The 21,724-nt window shown below is 45.6% G+C and overlaps 1 protein-coding gene across 1 annotated transcript in view; it reads right to left on the reverse strand.

Annotated features, from left to right (window-relative positions):
* The window catches only part of PHEX (phosphate regulating endopeptidase X-linked), a 309,157-nt gene that overhangs the window by 243,283 nt on the left and 44,150 nt on the right, over nt 1-21,724 (reverse strand). The window contains exon 2 of the mRNA XM_082245817.1: nt 10,108-10,173. Coding sequence (XP_082101943.1) covers nt 10,108-10,173 — 66 coding nt within the window. The remainder of the gene's footprint in view (nt 1-10,107; nt 10,174-21,724) is intronic.

Below are 21,724 nucleotides of genomic sequence, written 5' to 3' on the forward strand. Positions count from 1 at the left end.
CCGGCTGAATCCCACCACTGCATAGGACCTATAGATAACTATGTTTTTTCCTTAGCACATCAGATGTTAGCAGGTCTGGACCAGTGTTGGAATACACTGTTCATGTATTATGTGCAACAACTACATCAGCCTGTAGGTGTCAGTGTTTATAAATGTTTAGCTGCATCTATGGGTAAAATTACTGTTCCTGTCTGCGATTACGCAGCAAAGCCCGTGTGGACTGTGCACTGTCTGTTCTGTAGGGCTATATACACTATTTTTAACAGGTTATGGGCCCTGGCATAGCCCAGACACCCAGCCTGAAACTCAGTCATAGCTCAGTCATAGCCAGCTATGACAAACAAGTGCAAGGTACAGGTACAGAAACAGAAAGAAGACTGCAAAAGAATTAAAGAAAATGGCCAGAAACACAGCTGCAACAAAGCTTTCTTTTTGCAAATATGACAAACTAGAACTATCAGAAATGTATAAATTAAGTCAAGCCAGAACACCCCTCAGACTAGTGGTTAGAGAAAGACCAAAAATCTCAGTGCAAAATATCTCTTAGCATAGAAGATTACCAAATTATACATATATGTAAGTATGAAACAGCTAAAGAAATGTGGGAAGAATTACAAAAGGTGCATGAAAGAGCTAATCTCAGGAATAAACTGTATTTGATTAGAAAGCTATGCCAAACCAAGCTGATGAAAGGTCAGGATATGAAAGATTACATAGGGCACACTTTAGAAATGGTTGAAAGCCTGGGAAGTATAGGAAAAGAAAAAATAATAATTTCTAACAGATTTTCATGTCGCAGCACTAATACTAAGTGGCTTACCAGAAACGTATGAAACGCCTGTCACAGCACTTGATGCACGTCCAGATGATGAACTGACATTGGAATATTTTAAGAACAAGCTTGTGGATGAATATAAGCGTAAAACAGAAAGCAATAATAGCGACGGTGTTTCTGTCGCAGAGTCTGCTTTAAAGACAAAAAATAGGAATAAAAATAGTAAATTGCAACAAGAAACATGTGAATGTTTTGTGTGCAAGAAACAAGGTCATTTGAAAGCAGTTTGCAGAACCTGGAAGCTAGAAATAATAAAAAAAACGAAACTACAAAAGCCCAAAAGTATGAGGGAAAAAAATGATTTTTCTTCAGATAATACAGTCAGGTCCATAAATATTGGGACGTCGACACAATTGTAATCTTTTTGGCTCTATACACCACCACAGTGGATTTGAAATGAAGCAAACAAGATGTGCTTTAACTGCAGACTTTCAGCTTTAATTTGAGGGTATATACATCCAAATCAGGTGAACGGTGTAGGAATTACAACAATTTTGGATATGTGCCTCCCACTTTTTAAGGGACCAAAAGTAATGGGACAGATTAACAATCATAAATCAAACTTTCACTTTTTAATACTTGTTTGCAAATCCTTTGCAGTCAATTACAGCCTGAAGTCTGGAGCGCATAGACATCACCAGACGCTGGGTTTCATCCCTGGTACTGCAACTGTCTTCAGTTCCTGCTAGTTCTTGGGGCATTTTCCCTTCAGTTTTGTCTTCAGCAAGTGAAATGCATGCTTAATCAGGTTCAGGTCAGGTGATTGACTTGGCCATTGCATAACATTACATTTCTTTCCCTTAAAAAACTCTTTGGTTGCTTTCGCAGTATGCTTCGGGTCATTGTCCATCTGCAATGTAAAGCACCACTCAATGAGTTCTGAAGCATTTGGCTGAATATGAGCAGATAATATTGCCGGAAACACTTCAGAATTCATCCTGCTGCTTTTGTCAGCAGTCACATCATCAATAAATACAAGGGAACCAGTTCCATTGGCAGCCATACATGCCCACGCCATGACACTACCACCACCATGCTTCACTGATGAGGTGGCATGCGTTGGATCATGAGCAGTTCCTTTCCTTCTCCATACTCTTCTCTGCCCATCACTCTGGTACAAGTTGATCTTGGTCTCGTCTATCCATAGGATGTTGTTCCAGAACTGTGAAGGCTTTTTTAGATGTTGTTTGGCAAACTCTAATCTGGCCTTCCTGTTTTTGAGGCTCACCAATGGTTTACATCTTGTGGTGAACCCTCTGTATTCACTCTGGTGAAGTCTTCTCTTGATTGTTGACTTTGACACACATACACCTACTTCCTGGATAGTGTTTCTGATCTGTCCAACTGTTGTGAAGGGTGTTTTCATCACCAGGGAAATAATTCTTCGGTCAACCACCCCAGTTGTTTTGGTGGTCTTTTGGTGTTGCTGAGCTCACCGGTGCGTGCTTTCTTTTTAAGGATGTTCCAAACAGTTGATTTGGCCACACCTAATGCTATTGCTATCTCTCTGATGGGTTTGTTTTGTTTTTTTTCAGCCTAATGATGGCTTGCTTCACTGATAGTGACAGCTCTTTGGATCTCATATTGAGAGTTGACAGCAACAGATTCTAAATGCAAATAGCAAACTTGAAATGAACTCTGGACCTTTTATCTGCTCCTTGTAAATGGGATAATGAAGGAATAACACACACCTGGCCATGGAACAGTTGAGCAGCCAGTTGTCCCACTAGTTTTGGTCGCTTAAAAAGTGGGCGGCACATATACAAACTGTTGTAATTCCTACAACTTTCACCTGATTTGGATGTAAATACCCTCAAATTAAATCTGAAAGTCTGCTCTTGTTTGTTCCATTTCAAATCCATTATAGAGCCAAAAAGATTAGAATTGTGTCGATGTCCCAATATTTATGGACCTGACTGTAAATATTTTTTTCATTCCAAAAGTTGCACCTCATCATTTCAGGCATGGTGTGTTGACTCAGGAGCTACGAATCACATGACAAATTACAGAAATTTCTTTATTCACCTTGACCAGAGTAAAAAATAAAAAAATCACAACAGCGAATGGGCAAATAATGGAATCAGATCAGGCCCGGACTGGGACAAAAAATAGGCCCGGGCCTTTTGGACTGAGCAGCCCGCGAGGGGGGGGCGTGGCGGGGCGTGGCATTCGTCGGGATGGTTGATGACAGGATTTAATGTTCCAGGATGTGTGGATTCGATTACGGTACCTTTTTTAGTTTAATCTTCAATTTAGATCAGAGCTGCCATATGATGCTGTTTTTTTTTGTCTTACTTTAAATCCTGTTTTGATGGTTGAGTCCTAGAAATAGTATGAAGCAGATCAGTCCCAATTCCTGCACTATCACACATCAGATCAGTCCCAATTCCTGCACTATCACACATAAGATCAGTCCCAATCCCTGCACCTTCACACATCAGATCACCCCAATTCCTGCACTATCATACCTTAGATCACCCCAATTCCTGCACCTTCACACCTCAGATCAGCCCCTGGTAGGCTGGTACTGGCAGCAACAATTTTATTCAAATCAGGATTTCTTCTGCAAATAGGCTGACCTGGCACTGGCAGGCATAGTACTGGACTAGTACTATGCCTGGCTGCCAGTGCCAGGCCAGCCTATTTGCAGAAGAAATCCTGATTTGAATTAAATTGTTGCTGCCAGTGCCAGCCTATTTGCAGAATAAATCCTGATTTCTTTGAATAAAATTGTTGCTGCCAGTGCCAGTCCAGCCTATCTGCAAAAGAAATCCCTAAGTAGAAGTCACTCCTCTCTCCAGTCCTCCACTTACCTTGGGTGTGCTGTGCTGCTGCAGAGTGTTCCCGCTGGACATAGTACAGGAGATGGTCAGAGACTGCAAACATGATACAAGAGATGGTCAGAGACTGAGGACCTGATACAGGAGATGGTCAGAGACTGAGGACATGATACAGGAGATGGTCAGAGACTGAGGACAAGATACAGATGGTCAGAGACTGAGGACTTGATACAGGAGATGGTCAGAGACTGAGGACATGATACAGGAGATGGTCAGAGACTGAGGACATGATACAGGAGATGGTCAGAGACTGAGGACATGATACAGGAGATGGTCAGAGACTGAGGACATAATACAGGAGATGGTCAGAGACTGAGGACATGATACAGGAGATGGTCAGAGACTGAGGACATGATACAGGAGATGGTCAGAGACTGAGGACATGATACAGGAGATGGTCAGAGACTGCGGACATGATACAGGAGATGGTCAGAGGCTGCGGACATGATACAGGAGATGGTCAGAGACTGAGGACATGATACAGGAGATGGTCAGAGACTGAGGACAAGATACAGATGGTCAGAGACTGAGGACATGATACAGGAGATGGTCAGAGACTGAGGACATGATACAGGAGATGGTCAGAGACTGAGGACATGATACAGGAGATGGTCAGAGACTGAGGACATGATACAGGAGATGGTCAGAGACTGAGGACATGATACAGGAGATGGTCAGAGACTGAGGACATGATACAGGAGATAGTCAGAGACTGAGGACATGATACAGGAGATGGTCAGAGACTGAGGACATGATACAGGAGATGGTCAGAGACTGCGGACATGATACAGGAGATGGTCAGAGGCTGCGGACATGATACAGGAGATGGTCAGAGACTGAGGACATGATACAGGAGATGGTCAAAGACTGAGGACATGATACAGGAGATGGTCAGAGACTGAGGACATGATACAGGAGATGGTCAGAGGCTGCGGACATGATACAAGAGATGGTCAGAGACTGCGGACATGATACAAGAGATGGTCAGAGACTGCGGACACGATAGAAGATAGGACACTAGGGGGGCTGGAGAGCACAAGGAAAGCAGATAGCATTGGAGGAGCTGAAGAACAAGGGGGGGGGGGACTGGAGAGAATTAAGGAAGGCGCAGGGTGTGGATAGCACTGGGGTGGGGGGGGCGGGCAGGGAAAACCAGGGGGATGGAGAGCACGGGGGGGGACTGGAAATCACATAGCCAGGGAGCACAGGGGGGTGGAGAGCACTGGGGGAGCCAGAGAGCATAGGGGGGGGGACTTGAAGGGCAGTAAAAGAAGTTGAATAGGAGGGGGATGGGACAGCTAAGCTGCATATAGAGAAATTGATATTTCTCCTGCAGCCGCAGAATGCCTGCAGAAGGGAGGAGGAGAATCAGGCATCCATCCAGTGGCAGCAGGTTACGGAAGAGGGAAACATCAAATCCTCTATATGAAGCCGCCCCAACCCCCTCCTATTCAGTAGAAGTACACACGGCCGGTGACACCGGGGCTGCACAGCACTGCATACACTGGCGTGAGGAGCCGCACTTACCTTCTCTCCCCGGCCCGCCCCCGCCCCCCGTGAGCAGCCCGGAGTCAGAGTGAAGGAGCTGCCATCTGCAGCTGCTTGCTTCGATGGCCGATGCTGCGAGTGCGGGCTGTGCTGCTGGCCGCGCCGTGCAGGACACCGGCGTGGCGGGAAGGAACACACAGACACTGAGAAACTTCAAGAACATACTTCTCTTCACTTCCGGCTCCCTGGCCAATCAGCCTTCTGCTCAGGGGGGTGTGACTCACATCCCCCCAAGCAGAAGGCTGATTGGCCGCGGAGCCGGTGTAGGTGGCAAGTACACCGGCCGCGGCCGCCGCAATCAGGGAAATGAATGTCTGACTTCTACATTCTACTGTGAGGAGTCAGACTGAGTGAGAGCCGGCGCCGCGGCCCACCGGGAATATGCCCGGTGCGCCCGATGGTCAGTCCAGCCCTGAATCAGATGGAATAGGAGATGGTTTTCCTTACTGTCCTATTTCCAAGAGTGTCACCAGAAAGATACCTGTAAAAAATGTCCTCTATGTCCCTGCTCTTGAAACAAATCTTTTGTCAGTGAAGAAGCTCACAAAACAACCTTCCAAGATGACAGTTGTGTCATCACAAAAGAGGATATTTTACTTGCAAAGGCTAAAACTACAGATGAGCTGTATTAACTGAACTGCAATTAGGTGGTTAATACTGTGAAGGAGGAAACCCATTCAATCTGCATTCACACATGGCACAGATTCCTTGGGCACAGAAGTCCTGACATAATCTAGAAATTAACTCAGAATGACTATGCAAGTGGAATAATAATTAGTCTATGTAATCACACAATTAAATGCACCAGCTGTATAAAAGGAAACATGACAAGAAAGGCCTTTCCAAAACAGAATAAAAGCAGAGCCAAGAAACCTCTGGACTTAATTCAGATCTTTGAGGTCCAATGGAGAAATTAACTCCAGGAAAGAAGAGGTATTTTCTCACTTTAATAGATGATTATTCCAGGTATACTACAATATATCTGTTACACAACAAAAGTGAAGTACCAGAGAAATGTGAACAGCATTTGGCCCAAGTAAGCAATAAATTGGCAAAATGCTGAGTGTACTGCGCACAGACAATGGAACTGAGTATACAGGTTATCACCACACAGATTTCTCAGAAAGCATGGCCTAATATTTCAAACTACTGTATCATACAAACCAGAACAAAACCGAGTTGCAGAAAGAATGAACCGTTCTCTATGTGAGAGTGAAAGAACCATGTTGTTTGATGCAGAACTTTCAGCCAGATTCCTGTTTGTCCAGTGCCCAGAGGACAGCGCAGAGAAGCTGGAGCTGTTTCCAGCTTGAGACCAGCAGCAGTGAAAGAACAGGAGTGTTACGTGCTCCTGACAGTAGGGGTCTATTTCTCCCAATGAACGCCCAGAAAAGGAATTTTATGGTGAGTACAAAAATCCATTTTTATTTCTTGTCACTTGAGAAACACAGGTTCAGAGTCAATCAAGATGTCCAAAAGCAATCTGATTGAGTGTTGGGAAACAAAGCAAATAAAACGTTAATGGACACAACTAAACACAAACTGGGGACTTTCTGCATCTCAAAGATTTGCCTGAAAGGCGTTTACACCCAAAGCTGGCATTAGAGGAAGACTGAACATCCCCCTGGTAAAATTTGAACAACATGTGAACAGGTGGGAACCTTGCAAATATGGGAAAGAGTTGCCTGATACCAAAAAGCTGAAGAAGCACTCAGTGCTTTTCCTAATTCCATCTGGTAGCCAACTTTGTCCTTAACTTTTAAGGCATAGCCATTAATTTGCTAGTTCTGCCTAGACATTGGTCCCCCAGGGTCCACTGTACAAAAACCACAAAATGAATGCATATAATGTGACCAGACACTAAAGAGAGCAAAGAACACCAGCTAAATGTATTTCATCACTTCTATTGTGATTGGTATGCCTACTGCAGCAGGACTATTAGCATAACTTTTTGTTTGATTATGACTCAATTCCAACCGTGTCCCTCCACCCTTCTGTTGAAGAGGTATAAAAACATTCAGATGTTTCTGTTTCTTCTGTTGCCACCCAGAGGCAGTATTCATATATGGTCTTGTAAACTCATAGTAATATGAGTCTGTACATCATTGCAGCACCAATGCACCGATCTATGTTAGAAATACAAAGCACTCAGTGACTGAATAACCCAGTGCATTTCAAATGTTTGATTTTTAGCATCCTGGAAAAAAAATTTGCATTTATCTGGAAGAGAAAAGGAATCAGACACAGTGATACCAAATGAAATACACAGCAACTGCAGGCATAGCTGAGATAGTGCACTGTATTACAAGTGGGTACAATGCAGCCCTAATTCTATTTACATTGTTATATTTATGTTCAGACATATGCAAATCAAATCATAAGGTTCTGAAGAAGCAAGATTCGCACATCTGCATTTCCATGAGCCCGTGACAAATTCAATTTATTTAAAATGAAAAGCGAATATTTAAGCAGCTCCAGAGTATACAGCAGACATTCCTCTGCAAAGCAAATTGTCCTCATTTGCTGCAGAAAGAACTGAAAATATTTATGCCACACACGCCAACATCTGTTTCCATTGCAGCAGAACCCATTATTCCTTGACCCTCCTGACCCTAACTGTATTAAGGCAGAATTTGGTTTTGCCATTGATATTTACCTTTATTTTAATATTTTCATGAATGTGGGACAAAATATAGGATCTGCAAAATCTAAGATAGGGCTATCTTGTTATAATGATTTCTATAGTATACTGTGTTACTTTGTTTACAGTTGCGCAGGCATGTGTTTAGAGCCTTGGTGCCTAACCTTTGGTTTATGATTGCCGCCTTTGGACCTCTAAATGCTAAGCGGACAACCTTTTTTATCATAATGCATCAGGCTGGCCACTTAGCATGGGATATGGAAGCAAGTGAAGATCACAGGAGAAGTGATTTACAGCTTCCAAGGGCATTGACCAGGTTTGGCATATACATAGTTACATTGGTCCAAGTTAGACCAGTGTAACTATGTAAAATATAGTCATACTATTGAATAATACTAAAAGTAGACATGTCTACCTTACCAACCACTCAGTGTCTGCAAAATCTAAAATAGGGCTATCTTGTTATAATGATTTCTATAGTATACTGTGTTACTTTGTTTACAGTTGCGCAGGCATGTGTTTAGAGCCTTGGTGCCTAACCTTTGGTTTATGATTGCAGCCCTCGGACCTCTAAATGCTAAGCGGACAACCTTTTTTTATCATAATGCATCAGGCTGGCCACTTAGCATGGAATATGTAAGCAAGTGAAGATCACAGGAGAAGTGATTTACAGCTTCTAAGGGCATTGACCGGGTTTGGCATATACATAGTTACATTGGTCCAAGCTAGACCAGTGTAACTACGAATACTACTAAAAGTAGACATGTCTACCTTACCAACCACTCAGTGTCTGCTACCCCACTCCATTAATCCCTACACTGGCTTCCGACTGCCCAGCAAATTAAACTCTAAATACTAACTACAACACACAAAGCCATTTACAACTCTTCCCTTAGCTACATCACCAATCATGTCTCCAAGTATCACCCAAACTGTCCACTCCGCTCCTCTTAAGATCTCCTTCTCTCCATCTCCCTTGTCTCCTACTCCTATGCTCATCTCCAGGACTTCTCTAGAGCCTCTCCCATTTTCTGGAAGCCTCTACCTCAATCTGTCTGGCTGCCATTAGGCGATCCCTAAAAACTCATCTCTTCAGGGAAGCCTATCTCACCTCCAACTAATCTTTTATCACTTCCATCAGCTCCTCTACAATTAATACCTTTTGTACCACTTGCCCCACCCTATTAGATTGTAAGCAGGGTCCTCTTAACCCTCTTGTATTTTATTGTATTGTAACTATAGTGTCTACCTTTAATATTGTAAAGCGCTGAACAAACTGTTGGCACAATATAAATACTGTATAATAATAATAATAATATCTGGAATTCTTCTTTAAAGTGGACCTGAACTCAAACTGTTAATTTGCAATCTTAAAGGAAATCTATAAAACATTTTATTTGTGCCTGGAATTCCTCCCAAAAATGGCAATGTACTGACTGTGCTTTGAACTCTATAGGTTTAAATCTGCAGCGTGAGATGATGTAACACTGAATCGGTAGATCAGCTTCTGTTCAACCATAGTGGCCATACATGGATCGAAATTCGTCCATGGCCTTGGCATGGCCAGCTTTAGTTATGACCATGTGTACTGCTCTATACTCACTACAAATCCTATAGTGCAGAGTCCCTAAGCTAATGAGCAAGAGGGGGTGGCTACATTCCCACATACAATGGGACCAAGGAGAACGAGCATAGCCACCCTCTAGGTGGAATTCTGATCACAGCAGCAAAAAAAAAAAACTGAATATGAGGATTTGGAGGAAGTAGAGAGCAATAGAAGGTACATTTTTGAATACATAATTGAATAGAAGTTTCATTTTTTAAACTAGAGTTTGGTGTCACTTTAAGCACAGAGGTATGAATGCTATATTTAATGAATCCTTTAGTCATACATTACCAATGATCCTTAATTATATTATGTTCCGAAAAGCAACATTTGCTATGACTGTTTAGTATTATCAGCATGTTCCCTGTAAAGGTTAAATCTCTATTTTACTGATGTTTCTCTAAACCTAATGGCCTATTATAATGGCATGATCAGTAAAAAATTGAATTCCAAGAATCTGCACTGCTTACAATGCTTTGTGTCTGTAGAATACGAACAGACAGAAAGAGGATTGCTCCTTTTCAACTTTTAAAAGTCTATAAAAGTCACATAGGAAATTAAAGCATTGCTGTACTGTATGTGCTGGTTCACACTTATCAAAGGGAATATATATAGATATTCTTCTGTTCAGTCTTACCAGCTTCAATGCATTCTGGAGTTAAACAAAAGCGTTCCTTGTGAAAATGAATAAGTCCTTGAGTTACTGTTGAAAAATAAAGAGACAGATTTGCATTAGTTATCACTGTCATGACATTCAGCAGAGGACTGCATTCTGTAAAATACAAATACCTGCTTTAAGCAAAGAACTGTAATGCAAGGAACATTTCCTTTTACGGTAATCACCATGGATACAATAAAAAGAGTCCACCATTATTGCATACAGATGTTTTTCGTGTTCTGTTCACTCATGTGTGAGTGATATCATTTTACCTCTTGCCTTATTTTCTTAAATTAAGACATATGGGATTATACAAAAAGACAATGCAAAGATCCCTTTTAATGCAGTATCTCTAAACCCAAGAACAGAATTTGCATACGATTATTAAAGTGATAATAAACAATTTTTAAGCAGCTTTTTTATCTTTAAATCATATGTTTCTGTTCTAGTTTAGCCACTTGCCGATGGCGCACTGTAGTTTTATTTCTACAGTGTGTGCCGGCTGCACAGAATCACATATATATATATATATATATATATATATATATATATATATATATATACACACAGTAGCTCACAATGTGAGTACACCCCTCACATTTTTGTAAATATTTTATAATATCTTTTCACGTAACAACACTGAAGAAATGACACTTTGCTACACTGTAATGTGGTGAGTGTACAGCTTGTATAACAGTGTAAATTTGCTGGCCCTCAAAATAACTCAACACACAGCCATTAATGTCTAAACCGCTGGCAACAAAAGTGAGTACACCCCTAAGTGAAAATGTCCAAGAAGGGCCCAAGTAGCCATTTTCCCTCCCCGGTGTCATGTGACTCATTAGTGTTACAAGGTCTCAGGTGTGAATGGGGAGCAAGTGTGTTAAATTTGGTGTTATCGCTCTCACTCTCTCATACTGGTCACTGGAAGTTCAACATGGTACCTCATGGCAAAGAACTCTCTGAGGATCTGAAAAAAGAATTGTTGCTCTACATAAAGATGGCCTATGCTCTAAGAAGATTGCTAAGACCCTGAAACTGAGCTGTAGCACTTGGCCAAGACCATACAGCGATTTAATAGGACAGGTTCCACTCATAACAGGCCTCGCCATGGTCAACCAAAGAAGTTGAATGCACGTGCTCAGGGTCATATATAGAGGTTGTCTTTGGGAAATAGACGTATGAGTGCTGCCAGCATTTCTGCAGAGCTTGAAGGGTGGGGTGGGGTCAGTAATGGGGAGCTACAGTTCATTGAGGGAACAATGAAGGCCAACATGTACTGTGACATACTGAAGCAGCATGATCCCTCCCTTTGGGACTGGGCCGCAGGGCAGTATTCCAACATAATAACGACCCCAACACTGTAATGTTCTGGTACCTCTGGTACCCTTGTTCCATATTTCTCCTTAGCTAATTGCGTCCCATCTTGTGTAACAAGAGACGCATATACCTTTAAGACCGGATGACATCATTGCCGAGCGCCGCTATGAGCGGCTATTTAAATCGCCGGCTTTCTCTCACTCATGGCTCGTTCAACCACCATGGTTGGAGCGTCCGCTCTCTGAAGTCAGCATGCCAGATCTACACGTTCCTGTATCTCGCTACCTGAGCCTGTTTTCGGATCCTGTGTCTCGCCACCCGATCACCCCTGGCATGCTGTTTTCACCTTCACCACATGTTCACCGCACCTTCTCCTGTGAAGTCGGAGCTGCTGACATTTCCTTTGCTGAACCGACGCCGGGAACCTCGCCGCTGATCCGTATCTCGCTACGGGATCACCTCTCTATCTATGGACATTGTTACTACTAACCTATCTAAGTGATAAGTACCCCACAGGGGATTCCTTACTAACCAATCTCCTACTGTCATCTACTGCAATTACCAGGACTATCTATCTATCTATTCCATACCATCTGCATAGACTGTTAGCTCTTGGGACTACCTTCAACTATCCTTGCACTAGGTTACTCTGTCTAAGTATACTCCATCTGTGTCCTCTTACCATCTGCACTATGCTAGACATCAGAACCTATCTGCTTTACCATCACCTGCAACTCTCCTAATATTACTCCTAGTAATCACCATACAACCTGTCTCTCATCTATACATTCTCATATGTTCTATCCCTCCACTAAAACATCTGATTGAGTATATGAATATTGCATAACAGGCTGTACACCGTGATGAAGTCCTGAGAGTTGGATAGGTTTATTCAACAGTATCTCTACAAGGCTACTGAGTGTGATAATTCTGCAGCTGAAAATCCATCCATTAACAAAAACGCATGAACGTTACAGATTGAACGAGCCTTAAAAAAAAAATATGGATTCAGCAGAATTACCCACTCATGTACTACAATTAAAACAGCAAGTAGATGCATTGATCCTTGCGCTTACAGAGGTACAAAACGAAAATCAGACCTTGAGACAGCAGGTTGGCCGTCTCACACAGCTTTCTGCTGCTCAGCCCCGTGAGCCTAAGATAAACCCTCCTCTAGTGTTTTCTGGTGATCGGAGCAAATTTTGTGAATTTAAAAACGCATGTTGTTTGTTTTTTTTGTTAAAACCTCTAACCTACACCACTGACCAAATTAAAGTTTGTACCATCATCTCCTATTTAACGGGTGAACCCCGGGCCTGGGCAGACGCTCTCTTTGAAAAGGATGATCCACTCCTTAATTCTTACCCTCTATTCCTAGCACAACTCGCTAGTTTATATGAAGACCCCAATAAGCAGAGTACCGCTGATACCCAGTTACGGGCCTTGAAACAAGGAAGGAGACCCGTTGAAGATTTCGTGGCAAATTTTAAAAGATGGTCCCCTGATTCAGGGTGGAACGACACATCTTTGAGAACGCAGTTTAGACTCGGCCTATTTGAGGCCGTTAAAGACGAGCTCGCCCGAGCGGATTTACCTGGCACTCTGGAGGGACTGATACAGACCAGTATCAATATTGACCGACGACTACGAGAAAGAAAGGCTGAGAAGATGGGCTCACCATTTTCCAGTCCTTCTCGGATGTTGCCTGCTGACCCTACTCCTATGGAGGTAGGAATGATACGCCCACCTCTGACCCTTTCTGAACGTGCCAGAAGGAAGACCGAACATCTCTGCATGTACTGCGCATCCCCGAATCATTTGATAAGCGGCTGTCCCCTTGTCCGCAGAAAAGAGGGTGAGTGTTCAAATGTCTTGCTAGGCGGACTCACAACTTCCTTTTCTAATCCTTATCTTTTTGTTCATTTAACATTGCAGTGGGACCAAACTAGGATCACCACCAAGGCTATGATCGACACAGGATCTTGTGGAAACTACATTGACAATTGTTTTGTCTCCCTTAATAAAATACCTATTGTTTCAAAACCCAAACCTGTCTCCGTTAGTTTTATTAACGGTACCCCCCTATCCTCTGGTCCTATCACCAGTCAGACACAGGCACTCCTTGTAACTGCTGACGAGTCTCATGTGGAGACCACCACCTTTGATGTGTTAACATCACCACATTTCCCAATCATTTTGGGACTTCCCTGGTTACACATACATCAACCAATCATCGATTGGAAAACAAGAACGCTAGCGTTCTCTTCTCACTATTGTGAAACGACGTGTAATCTCCCCACATATGGTAGGATCCTGTCTGTAGTGCCGGATGACATTATACCCAAGTGTTATCAGGACTTATCGGAGGTTTTCCTTGAAAAAAACGCTCAAATGCTACCTCCTCATAGGGACTATGATTGTTGTATCGATCTACTCCCTAATAGCAAGTTGCCCTTCGGACATGTTTATCCTCTCTCACAGGATGAACTCTCTCATCTTAAGGAGTATCTGGATGAGAACTTGGCAAAAGGATTCATCCGACCTTCTACTTCCTCCACTGCTGCTGGACTCTTCTTTGTCCGCAATAAGGATTCTAGCCTTAGGCCTATCATTGATTTCAGACAATTAAATGCCATTACAATAAAGGATCATTATCCTTTACCTCTTATTCCTGAACTTATCGAACAGGTGCGTGGAGCTTGTCTGTTTTCAAAATTGGACCTAAAAGGGGCATACAATTTAATTCGAATCCGTAAAGGGGATGAATGGAAGACGGCATTCAGAACCAGATATGGACTGTTTGAGTACCTTGTAATGCCATTTGGGCTATGTAATGCTCCCGCAGCCTTCCAACGGTTTATAAATGAGATATTCAGAGACTTGCTTGACGTTTGTGTTGTAGTATATTTGGACGATATACTTATCTATTCTCATTCCTTACCTGAGCACATAAAACATGTGAGACTTGTGTTGTCAAGACTACTTGCACATAACTTATATGTTAAATCAAAAAAATGTTTGTTTCATAAAGAGGAAGTACTATTCCTAGGATATATTATATCAAAAAATGGAATCAAGATGGACATGAGCAAAATATCCTGCATTCTAGATTGGCCTGTGCCAACCACTCGCAAAGCATTGCAAAGGTTCCTAGGATTCTCTAACTACTATAGGAAATTCATTAAGAACTTCTCTGCGATTGTGAAACCTCTCACACAACTCACAAGCACGAAGAAACCATTTAATTGGTCAAAAGAAGCAGATGGAGCATTCTGTCTGCTGAAATCAAGCTTCACTACCGCCCCCATACTATGCCATTGTCATGGTCTTACCTTCTTGCTGTTCTCCTTCGTTTGACATGTGCTGGCGGCCATCTTGGTTTCTGGGTTTCTTGTAGCCTCCCACCCTGCGGCTCCTCCTTCCCACTGGGAGGAGCTGGATGCCTAGCTCATATATATAGGAGGTCTGTGGCTTCAGTTCCCTGCTTGGTCCTCCTGTGTTCACATGCTACTAGACTGCTGCTACTTCTGGTTCCTGTTCCTGGCTTCGTCTGACTACCCTGTTGGTTCCTGATCCTGGCTTCGTCTGACTACCCTGTTGGTTCCTGATCCTGGCTTCGTCTGACTACCCTGCTGGTTCCTGACCCCTGGCTTCGCAAAGACTCTGCATCGGTTTCGCCATCCGTTTGGACTTTTGCTTTATAGCTTGTTTTTCAATAAAGCTGTCTTATTTTCACTTATCTGTTGTTGTACGTCTGGTTCATGGTTCCGTGACATTAGGACCAAGCCATGAATTCTGACGGTACAGGGCCATCCTCACTATCCACGCTGGTTGCCAGACTTGATCAGCAGGATCACCTGTTGGGTCAGTTCGCCGTGGCGTTGCAAACCCTGCTTGAACGCACGGTTCATTTCGCTCCCGTTGCCGATGGGTCGGTTGTCGCTCCTGGGTCCGCTCCTACTGCCGCTCCGGTTGTTGCGCCAGAGTCTACCCCGACACCTGTTGTTGCGCCCGCGGTGTTTCGGGGTATGTCCGGTTCTGCCCCCCTTCCACAGCGCTTTGGGGGAGAGCCAACTCAGTGCCGAGGTTTCCTTAACCAGGTGGGCATTTATTTTGAGTTGCTGCCACATGCCTTTCCTACTGAGAGATCAAAGGTGGGCTTCTTAATCTCGCTGCTCTCGGACAAGGCCTTGGCCTGGGCCAGCCCTTTATGGGAGAACAACAATCCGGTGGTTGCCGAGTTTTCCGGTTTTGTTGCTTCTCTTCGGAAGGTATTCGATGTGCCGGCTCGTGCTGCCTCTGCTGCGAAGCTCCTTATGTCCATCAGACAGGGTTCACGATCCGTAGCTGAATACGCCATTGAGTTTCGTACCCTGGCAGCAGAGGTGGGCTGGAATAATGAGGCTCTGGTCGCTGCTTTCTCTCATGGTCTCTCGGATGCCTTGAAGGATGAGGTTGCAGCTAAGGACCTACCAGTGGAGCTCGAGTCTCTTATTTCTTTCCTGATTTTGATTGACACCAGACTCAGGGAGAGACCTTCCTTTAAGGAGAGTCTGCGGAGGCCTCCTAACAGATTGGCGCCTACCTTTGTTGTCCCACCCGTGCCTCCCTCTCCTCCCACGCCTCCTGGGGATGACTTGTCTGGGGGTGAACCCATGCAGCTGGGGTTTGCTCGCCTGTCCGAGGGGGAGAGGGTACTCCGGAGACGCGAGGGCCGATGCATGTACTGTGGTCTCGGTGGGCATTTTCGGTTGGCATTTCCGAACCGTCCAGGGAAACGCTCGCACCTGAGATCCTGTCGGGGGCAGATCTTGGGTGGAGTCTCCTCATCCCCGGTTTCCCGTGTTGACAAACCACTGATCACTGTTGTCCTTTCCTGGGTCGGGGGCTCGGTGACGACCCAGGCGTTGGTGGACTCTGGTGCTGGTGGTTTGTTCATTGATAGTGTGTTCGCTGCCGCCAATTCCATTCCTCTGCAGGCTCGAGGTTCTCCTCTGGCTCTTGAGGCGATAGACGGCAGACCCCTTCTGCCGCCACACGTGACTCATGAGACCCTTCCAGTGGGGTTAGCCATTGGTGCCGTCCACAGAGAGTCGGTCTGCTTCCAGGTTATTTCGTCTCCACACTACTCGGTGGTCTTGGGGTACCCCTGGCTCCAGAAGCATAATCCGATTTTCGATTGGAGATCGGCCGAGATCCTCTCGTGGTCTCCGCAGTGTGGGACTAGTTGCATCCATGGGCCTGTCAAGTTGCTGTGTACTTCCTCGGACTCTCTGTTGCCCCCTGAATACGAGGAGTACCGGGATGTATTCGATAAGGTGCGCGCGGTTGCCCTACCTCCGCACCGCCCATACGATTGTGCCATCGAGTTACAATCTGGTGCCGTTCCTCCTCGTGGCAAAGTCTATCCACTGTCGGTAGCGGAGAATGAGGCCATGGAGGAGTACGTGAGGGAGGCGCTTTCACGTGGACACATTCGCAAATCCTCGTCCCCGGCAGGGGCTGGATTTTTCTTTGTGAAAAAGAAGGGCGGTGAGTTGAGGCCTTGCATCGATTACAGGGGTCTCAATCGCATCACGATCAAGAACGCTTACCCGATACCCTTGATTTCCGAGCTGTTCGATCGCCTTAAAGGGGCCACGGTCTTTACCAAACTCGACCTGAGGGCGGCATATAACCTCGTAAGGATCAAGGCGGGCGATGAGTGGAAGACCGCGTTTAACACCAGGACCGGTCATTATGAATCCTTGGTTATGCCCTTTGGGCTGTGCAATGCGCCCGCAGTCTTTCAGGAATTCATCAACGATGTTTTCCGTGACCTGTTGCAGCAGTGTGTGGTGGTCTACCTGGATGACATCTTGGTATATTCTGAGTCCATGGAGACCCACATTCTGGATGTCAAACGAGTGTTGCAACGGTTACGAGAGAACAAGCTGTTCGGTAAGCTTGAGAAATGCGAATTTCACCGATCCCAGGTAACCTTCTTAGGTTACATCATTTCCGCTGAGGGGTTCTCCATGGATCCTGAGAAGGTTTCGGCTGTCTTACAGTGGCCCCAGCCCAGTGGTCTTCGCTCCCTGCAGCGCTTTTTGGGCTTCGCCAATTATTATCGGAAGTTCATCAGGGACTTTTCCATGCTAGCCAAGCCTCTCACGGATCTGACCAGGAAGGGCAGTAATTCCCAGGTCTGGCCGCCCGAGGCCTTCCGAGCTTTTGAGGCTCTAAAGTCCGCCTTTGTGTCGGCTCCGATTCTGTCGCATCCCAACCCTGGGTTGCCCTTTGTCCTCGAGGTGGACGCGTCTGAGACGGGAGTAGGCGCCCTTCTGTCTCAGCGTAGAACACCAGAGGGTCCTCTGCTTCCTTGTGGGTTTTACTCCCGGAAACTGTCTTCCGCGGAGTGCAACTACCAGATTGGTGACAGGGAGTTATTGGCCATCGTGCAGGCTCTTAAAGAATGGAGGCACTTGCTCGAGGGTTCGGTGGTTCCGGTCCTCATCCTGACGGACCACAAGAATCTGACCTACCTCTCTGAGGCCAAGAGATTGACACCACGTCAGGCCAGATGGGCTCTGTTCTTGTCACGTTTTAATTACGTGGTCTCCTACCTACCCGGTTCCAAGAACATCAGGGCTGATGCCTTATCACGGCAGTACTCCGACCTGTCCAGGGAGGAGTCGATTCCGACTTCGGTCATACCTCCGAATCAGATCCTGGCTGCCATTCGCACCAGCCTGACCTCTCCCCTGGGTGAGCAGATTTTGGCGGCTCAATCTGGTGCTCCCTCTGGGAGACCCAACGGCAGATGTTTTGTGCCTGAGGAGTTGCGCACTCGGTTGTTGCGAACCTACCATAACTCCAAGACCGCGGGGCATCCTGGAAAGAATCAGCTGTCCTGGGCTGTTTCACGTCTGTTCTGGTGGCCTTCCCTACGTTCCGACATCGCCGCATATGTAGCGGCATGCTCCGTTTGTGCCCAGAGTAAGTCCCCTCGGCACCTTCCGTTGGGCCTTCTGCAACCCTTAGCCACCGGGGAGCGCCCATGGTCACACCTGGGGATGGATTTCATTGTGGACCTCCCTGCATCCCGAGGCCATACGGTCATTCTCATGATTGTGGATCGGTTTTCCAAAATGTGTCACTGTGTTCCTCTCAAGAAGTTACCCTCTGCACAGGAGTTGGCCACGATTTTTGCCAGGGAGGTCTTCCGGTTGCACGGTTTGCCCAAGGAGATTGTGTCGGATCGGGGGAGTCAGTTTGTGTCCAGGTTCTGGCGCGCCTTTTGCTCCCAGTTGGGGATTCATCTCTCCTTCTCCTCGGCCTACCACCCTCAGTCCAATGGGGCCGCAGAACGATCCAATCAGGCCTTGGAGCAATTCCTTCGTTGCTATGTCTCCGATCACCAAGACAATTGGGTTGACCTCCTGCCTTGGGCTGAGTTTGCCAGGAACACGGCGGTGAACTCTTCCTCTGGGACGTCTCCCTTCATGGCCAACTATGGGTTCCAACCTGCCGTGTTACCGGAGGTATTCTCTCCCCAGGATATTCCGGCTGTGGAGGATCACCTTTCCGTCCTACGTGCTTCTTGGGTACAGATCCAGAAGTCCCTTGAGGTCTCTGCGCAGCGCCAGAGACTCCAGGCTGATCGCAGACGAGCGCCTGCTCCTTCCTACCAGGCCGGAGACCGTGTATGGTTGTCCACCCGCAACCTCAACCTTCGAGTGCCCACTCCCAAGCTGGCGCCTCGCTTTGTTGGTCCCTTCCGAGTGCTTTGCAGGGTAAACCCGGTAGCCTATGCCCTTGCGCTTCCTCCTGGCATGCGGATCTCCAACGTGTTTCATGTCTCCTTGTTGAAGCCTCTGGTGTGTAATCGTTTCACTTCCTCGGTTCCTCGGCCTCGTCCGGTCCGAGTGGGCAATCGTGAGGAGTATGAGGTGAGCAATATCCTGGACTCACGCCTGGTCCGCGGTCGGGTGCAGTTTTTGGTTCTTTGGCGTGGTTATGGTCCAGAGGAGCGTTCCTGGGTTCCCTCCGCAGATGTCCATGCTCCTGCCTTGCTCCGAGTCTTCCACGCACGCTTCCCTCAGAAACCGTTCTTTACTCCGCGGAGGAGGGGCCCTTGAGGGGGAGGTACTGTCATGGTCTTACCTTCTTGCTGTTCTCCTTCGTTTGACATGTGCTGGCGGCCATCTTGGTTTCTGGGTTTCTTGTAGCCTCCCACCCTGCGGCTCCTCCTTCCCACTGGGAGGAGCTGGATGCCTAGCTCATATATATAGGAGGTCTGTGGCTTCAGTTCCCTTCTTGGTCCTCCTGTGTTCACATGCTACTAGACTGCTGCTACTTCTGGTTCCTGTTCCTGGCTTCGTCTGACTACCCTGTTGGTTCCTGATCCTGGCTTCGTCTGACTACCCTGTTGGTTCCTGATCCTGGCTTCGTCTGACTACCCTGCTGGTTCCTGACCCCTGGCTTCGCAAAGACTCTGCATCGGTTTCGCCATCCGTTTGGACTTTTGCTTTATAGCTTGTTTTTCAATAAAGCTGTCTTATTTTCACTTATCTGTTGTTGTACGTCTGGTTCATGGTTCCGTGACAGCCATCCAGACCCATCCCTTCAATACATCTTGGAGGTAGATGCGCCAAATATGGCAGTAGGAGCAGTTCTCTCACAACGACCAACAAACACCTCACCTCTTCACCCAGTTGCTTTCTTCTCAAAGTCATTAAGCAGCCTCGAGGTGAACTACCCAGTAGGAGAGAAGGAGTTATTAGCCATAAAACTGGCATTAGAGAATTGGCGACATCTACTTGAGGGCACTCAATTGCCAATCCTGATATATACTGATCACAAAAACCTTCAATACCTTCAGACTAATAGAACTCTTTCCCACCGGCAGGTTCGGTGGTCGTTATTCTTTCTGAGGTTTAATTTTTTAGTGACTTATACGCCCGCAGACAAAAATAAAAAAGCGGATGCACTTTCACGACTAGCCGAGAAAGATTCTACCGAGGTTCCCTCAGTTCCTATAATACCACTTGAACGTATTATCGGTGTCATTCGCTCCCTGAAGGAAGAGATTTTGCACAGCATAGGACTGGACTCACCTCCACCACAACTAACTACTGACGCAGAAGGCTTCCTCTATTACAACGATAAATTATACATACCCCCCTACTATGCGAACCAAGATCTTGGAATTGTCGCATGATGTACCTATGGCAGGACATATGGGTATGACTAAAACTTTAAATCTACTTACTAGGCAGTTTTGGTGGCCAGACATGAAGACAACCGTAAAAAAGTTCGTTTCATCTTGTGATATCTGTGCAAGGTCTAAAATTGACAACACAAAACCATCGGGGTTACTTTGTAGTTTACCGATACCCCAGGTTCCGTGGGAAGTGGTATCCTTAGACTTCATAGTGGAACTACCACCTTCCAAAGGATTCAACACCATCTTGGTATCAGTGGACCATCTGACCAAGATGGCACATTTTACTCCTATCCGAAGACTACCTTCGTCCAAACAAACAGCGGAATTACTTGTGAAACATGTCTTTAAGTTACATGGTATTCCAAAAACACTGCTGTCTGACCGTGGTTCACAATTCATCTCAAAGTTTTGGCTAGCTCTATGTCAGATACTACGAATAGAGCGTAAACTTACTTCTCCATACCACCCTCAGACCAACGGACAGACAGAGAGAGTTAACCAGTGCATTGAACAGTATCTGCGTTGCTATACTTCGTATCTACAGGACGATTGGGCAGATCTCCTCCCGCTGGCGGAATTCGCCTATAACAACGCGACTCATAGCACTACTAAACAAAGTCCATTTTACCTAAATTACGGGTTTCATCCCACACTCCTTCCACCACGTATCTTGCCATCAAGTAATCCAGTGGCATCTGATTATCTTGCCCAGATAATCAATTCTCTGGGATTACTCAACAATACCATATCACATGCTCATAGCCAACAAAAGAGGTACTACGACCTCCGTAGGAAACCCTCTCCCCAATATGCCATTGGGGATCTTGTTTGGCTTTCTACAAAAAATCTGAGATTAAAAATCCCTAGTAAAAAACTTGGACCTCTATTTCTGGGACCTTTCCCAATAGAGAAGCTTATTGGAAAAGCTGCAGTACAACTCACATTACCAGCAGACCTCAAGATACATCCTATCTTCCATGTGTCTCTACTGAAGCCCCATGTTCCTAACCAAGGAATAAGGCCTTCTATCTCACCTCCACCTCCTGTACAAGTGGAAGGTGGAGAAGA

The sequence above is a fragment of the Pelophylax lessonae genome, assembly GCF_965119305.1.
Source record: "Pelophylax lessonae genome assembly, chromosome: 2".
NCBI lineage: Eukaryota > Metazoa > Chordata > Amphibia > Anura > Ranidae > Pelophylax > Pelophylax lessonae.